This window comes from Sinocyclocheilus rhinocerous, unplaced genomic scaffold (genome assembly GCF_001515625.1).
Source record: "Sinocyclocheilus rhinocerous isolate Xijiao unplaced genomic scaffold, SAMN03320098_v1.1 scaffold629, whole genome shotgun sequence".
NCBI classification, from domain to species: domain Eukaryota; kingdom Metazoa; phylum Chordata; class Actinopteri; order Cypriniformes; family Cyprinidae; genus Sinocyclocheilus; species Sinocyclocheilus rhinocerous.
This window is the reverse complement of record NW_015652278.1, coordinates 6,797-12,241: the sequence shown is the minus strand read 5'-3', so window position 1 is coordinate 12,241 and position 5,445 is coordinate 6,797. Positions and strand designations below refer to the sequence as shown.

The 5,445-nt window shown below is 34.6% G+C and overlaps 1 protein-coding gene across 1 annotated transcript in view; it reads left to right on the top strand.

Moving 5' to 3' along the window:
• Positions 1-5,445, top strand: part of LOC107714324 (sodium bicarbonate cotransporter 3-like) — a 42,254-nt gene that overhangs the window by 31,379 nt on the left and 5,430 nt on the right. The window contains exons 12-17 of the mRNA XM_016520134.1: positions 475-649; positions 887-1,020; positions 3,385-3,630; positions 3,720-3,825; positions 4,254-4,415; positions 4,489-4,602. Coding sequence (XP_016375620.1) covers positions 475-649; positions 887-1,020; positions 3,385-3,630; positions 3,720-3,825; positions 4,254-4,415; positions 4,489-4,602 — 937 coding nt within the window. The remainder of the gene's footprint in view (positions 1-474; positions 650-886; positions 1,021-3,384; positions 3,631-3,719; positions 3,826-4,253; positions 4,416-4,488; positions 4,603-5,445) is intronic.

Genomic DNA, 5,445 nt, shown 5'->3' with positions numbered 1-5,445 from the left:
TTGCCCCGTTAGCTCAGAGAGCTTTATTTTCCCTCCTTAATAAGTTTTGTCAGTTGTTTTGTTTATTGGTCTAATTCTTGTTTTTTGGGTTGCATTGGTTAGTCACTCAATTAATTATCTTGTGCTTCATTCCCCCTTCTGAATTATGTTGTATTGATAAGGAGTTATCACAAAGTAAGTCTGTTTAGTTGTGCTATCTTACAATTAATATATAGTAAATGTAAGTTAAAGTGTCGCCGATGTAATGGTTAAAACTTGGAGTGGTGATGAGGTCTTAAAATGTATGGAAAGAGTCTTATTAAATTTAACTCCATGATTCCTGTATATACCTTGTATATACAACGTGTATTATTATTATTATTATTATTATTATTAGTTTATTAACATCTGTAAAAAAATTTAACTCCAAATGTGATTGCTTTTGTGGTAGAATATTTTTGAATTTTATCCTTTTATTTTCTTCCTTTATCACAGGATATTTGGGGGTCTGGTGTTAGACGTTAAGCGGAAAGCTCCGTTTTACTGGAGCGACGTGCGAGACGCTTTCAGCCTGCAGTGCCTGGCCTCCATCCTTTTCCTCTATTGTGCCTGCATGTCCCCCGTCATCACCTTCGGAGGCCTTCTGGGGGAAGCCACCAAAAACAACATAGTGAGTCAGACTTGCAGTCTTGGCTCTGTCTGGAAAGAGTAATGGAGGATTATTCTCTCGAGTGGAACAGCCAGTCTGAATATGATTCAGATTCACTGGAATCAAGAGTGTTTATTGAGCATACTCCTTCCGTATGCCTTAAAAGATATAATTTCTGCTTCCACAGAATGTGTTTATTCTTAGTTTGAAACTCTCCCACATTGTTGATAACATCTCTTTTGTCTATGTTTGTTTTAGAGTGCCATTGAGTCTCTGTTTGGAGCTTCACTGACCGGTGTGGCCTTCTCTCTGTTTTCTGGTCAGCCTCTCACTATCCTGGGCAGCACTGGGCCAGTTCTAGTTTTTGAGAAGATTCTTTTTAAGTTCTGTAGGTGAGGGAGTCTCACTTTCAATAGAGTGTCACAATGTTTCTCATTCTGTCCCTCATGCATTTTACATTACATTAATATGTTATTCTCACATTTTAGAAATTGTGCTGAGAAACTGGGACGGTTTGTGACTACTTTATGTAGTTGTTTCACTTTAAACTATTTATAAAATATATTTGTGCTGTAGTATTACATTCCATGAAATGATTAATTAAGATGAACAGTTTGAACTGACTCACAGAATTAAACCAAACTTACAGTACCAACTTATTGGCCAAATAACAAGCTAATGAAAATCATTGTGATTAATTGGATCCTTTATTTTATTTAGCTTGCAAACTTATAAATTAATGAATGTTGAGTACTTCACCCTGATATTTTTATGAAATATCAGCACTCTTGTAATGCTGTTTGTCCAGTCAAATTATTGGCTTTTAACTAACTATTGTTTAAAAAAGTTGAAGTATATAAATTATTATTATTATTATTATTATTATTATTATTATTATTATTATTATTATTATTATTATTATTATTATTATTATTATTATTATTATTATTATTATTATTATTATTATTATTATTATTCGTTTATTAACATCTGTAAAAATTTTTAACTCCAAATGTGATTGCTTTTGTGGTAGAATATTTTTGAATTTTATCCTTTTATTTTCTTCCTTTATCACAGGATATTTGGGGGTCTGGTGTTAGACGTTAAGCGGAAAGCTCCGTTTTACTGGAGCGACGTGCGAGACGCTTTCAGCCTGCAGTGCCTGGCCTCCATCCTTTTCCTCTATTGTGCCTGCATGTCCCCCGTCATCACCTTCGGAGGCCTTCTGGGGGAAGCCACCAAAAACAACATAGTGAGTCAGACTTGCAGTCTTGGCTCTGTCTGGAAAGAGTAATGGAGGATTATTCTCTCGAGTGGAACAGCCAGTCTGAATATGATTCAGATTCACTGGAATCAAGAGTGTTTATTGAGCATACTCCTTCCGTATGCCTTAAAAGATATAATTTCTGCTTCCACAGAATGTGTTTATTCTTAGTTTGAAACTCTCCCACATTGTTGATAACATCTCTTTTGTCTATGTTTGTTTTAGAGTGCCATTGAGTCTCTGTTTGGTGCTTCACTGACCGGTGTGGCCTTCTCTCTGTTTTCTGGTCAGCCTCTCACTATCCTGGGCAGCACTGGGCCAGTTCTAGTTTTTGAGAAGATTCTTTTTAAGTTCTGTAGGTGAGGGAGTCTCACTTTCAATAGAGTGTCACAATGTTTCTCATTCTGTCCCTCATGCATTTTACATTACGTTAATATGTTATTCTCACATTTTAGAAATTGTGCTGAGAAACTGGGACGGTTTGTGACTACTTTATGTAGTTGTTTCACTTTAAACTATTTATAAAATATATTTGTGCTGTAGTATTACATTCCATGAAATGATTAATTAAGATGAACAGTTTGAACTGACTCACAGAATTAAACCAAACTTACAGTACCAACTTATTGGCCAAATAACAAGCTAATGAAAATCATTGTGATTAATTGGATCCTTTATTTTATTTAGCTTGCAAACTTATAAATTAATGAATGTTGAGTACTTCACCCTGATATTTTTATGAAATATCAGCACTCTTGTAATGCTGTTTGTCCAGTCAAATTATTGGCTTTTAACTAACTATTGTTTAAAAAAGTTGAAGTATATAAATTTGAAGTATAACATGTCACATTGCAGTCAATGGTTGACATTTCATGTCAACTACAATTTAAAAAGTTAAATACAATTCTGATTGCTTCCTCTTGTGAAAGGTTGATTTTCAAACTATAAGGACCATAGTGCCATCTACTGGTACAGGAAAGAGTTGGTGGAGCACTCTGGAGAATACAACACACATTTTAAGTTCAGCATAGCCTCATTTTGATCCTACTGTGCTGTTATCCAAAACCATCAGTGTCTGTATGTTTTTGTGCAGCAATACATAAATAAAAATGCATAATTGCTTGGTTTCAAAAGTCCTTTTATCCCTTCTCTATACAGAAACACTTTGTTATAAGGACCATAGTGCCATCTACTGGTACAGGAAAGAGTTGGTGGAGCACTCTGGAGAATACAACACACATTTTAAGTTCAGCATAGCCTCATTTTGATCCTACTGTGCTGTTATCCAAAACCATCAGTGTCTGTATGTTTTTGTGCAGCAATACATAAATAAAAATGCATAATTGCCTGGTTTTTCAAAAGTCCTTTTATCCCTTCTCTATACAGAAACACTTTGCTGATTATGTGAATCCCACAGAAGACATTTGTTTCTTCATTTAGCAGATGCTTTTATCCAGATAGTGATATATAACATCTGTTTGTCTCTCCTCAGTGACTATGGTCTGTCCTACCTCCCTCTGCGCACTAGCATTGGCCTGTGGACGGCCTTCTTGTGCATTGTGTTGGTTGCCACAGACGCCAGCTCTCTAGTGTGCTATATAACAAGATTCACTGAGGAAGCCTTCGCTGCTCTCATCTGCATCATTTTCATCTATGAGGCCTTGGAGAAACTCTTCCAGCTGGGGGAGATGTTCCCTTTCAACATGCACGACAATTTGGACAACCTCACGTTTTACACGTAAGGAAATATTTACCTTGTTGTTTATTGTTTTATGTTATACAGTATGTTTATTATATTATATGTTAAATGTTTTGTTTTTTTCTTAGATGTCAGTGTTCACCTCCATCCAATATCACAGAGAAGATGGTACAGGCATGGAATCAGTCAGATTTTAATCCTGAGATCATTAACTGGAGTGAGCTTGATGTGCCAGTAAGCATTTCTTTCTTTAATAATGCTGCCAAAGTTAACATTATGAGGAGAAGTACGATTAAAGACATTACACATTAACTTCATTTTATCTGTCCAATTTGAAAAGACATCAGAATAAAGTGGACAGTCAGAGTAAGGGCAGTATTAAAGGTGTTAAGGTGTCAGACTATGGTTTATCAGTAAATGATAAAGAAACAACTTCTTAACAGCATTTTTTTTTTTTAAATCAAATGCCTATATGGAACTTTTAACAAAAGTAAAATTTTTTTTTTTTTGTTCTGTTGGTTTTTTTGTATCAAAGCTTGACATGTTTAAAAATCTTTTAGAATATATATATTTTTTAAATAAGTTTTAGTTGCACTTGTATCCATATCAAATAAATCAAATATCTTTAATTATTACTTGCTATTTTTTCTCTCTTTTTAAAGAATTGCAAGAAACTCCATGGCGAGTTTGTGGGTCCTGCTTGCGGGCATAATGGCCCGTACATCCCTGACGTATTGTTCTGGTCTGTCATTCTGTTCTTCACCACTTTCTTCCTGTCATCCTTCCTCAAGCAGTTCAAGACCAAGCGCTATTTCCCCACTAAGGTCAGTAGAGTCATGTGCAGATCATGTGCTGATAGAGTGTTATTTACTCTAACATTTAGTTTCTGTTCTCCAGGTCCGCTCTTCAATCAGTGACTTTGCAGTTTTTCTAACCATCATGATTATGGTCTTGGTTGATTACTTGGTGGGCGTCCCCTCTCCTAAACTACACGTCCCAGATACCTTTGAGGTACTATAAATGTCATTTTCTATTATTAATTCGTTTTTGTTCATCTTAATTTGATGAGTTGTTAAACTAGATTGAACAAAAGATGTTTGACTGGTTTTAGGGTTTTTGGACTTTTGACCTTTGTTTCCACTCTTCTAAATTTGGCCAATAGTTATTTTACAAAGAAAAGTTGGAATAGTATTTCTCAGAACACTTACTTGCACAGCTTTATATCTTCGAAAACAGTTGAAATTAGTGTATCATCATGTGAATGGAGGCAAAACTTTGTTGTAAATAATCCATAATAAACAGAAAACACACTTAGCAGGGTTTAGTTGACTCTAAACCACTCCAGCTGTTTCTGTTTTCTGTTATCCTGCTGAGCTTTGACTGTTGATTTAACCTCTCTTGTCCAACTTTATTTTTCTACAAAGCCTAAGAACCAGGTGCTGCAGTTTTATGCAAGTATTGCCATTTATCAGTAATGCTCAAAAGTTGAATACTGTTCAAATGTTTGAAATTTAGGAAATTAATACTTTTATTCAGCTAGGACACATTAAATTGAATAAAAGTGACTGAAAAGAGATTTATAAAGTTACAAAAGCTATTTGAATTTCAAATAAATGCTCTTCATTTGAACTTGCTATTCATCAAAGGATCCTGAAAAAATGCACCAGTTTCCACAAAAAGCAGCAGAACTGTTTTCAACTTGATATTAATAAGAAATGTTTCTTGAGCAACAAAGCAATATATTTGAGTGATTTCTGAAAGATTGTTTGACACTGAATATTTCACAATAATTCTGTTTTTGTCGTATTTTTGATTAAATAAATGCAGCCTTGGTGAGACTTCTTAAAAAAAAAA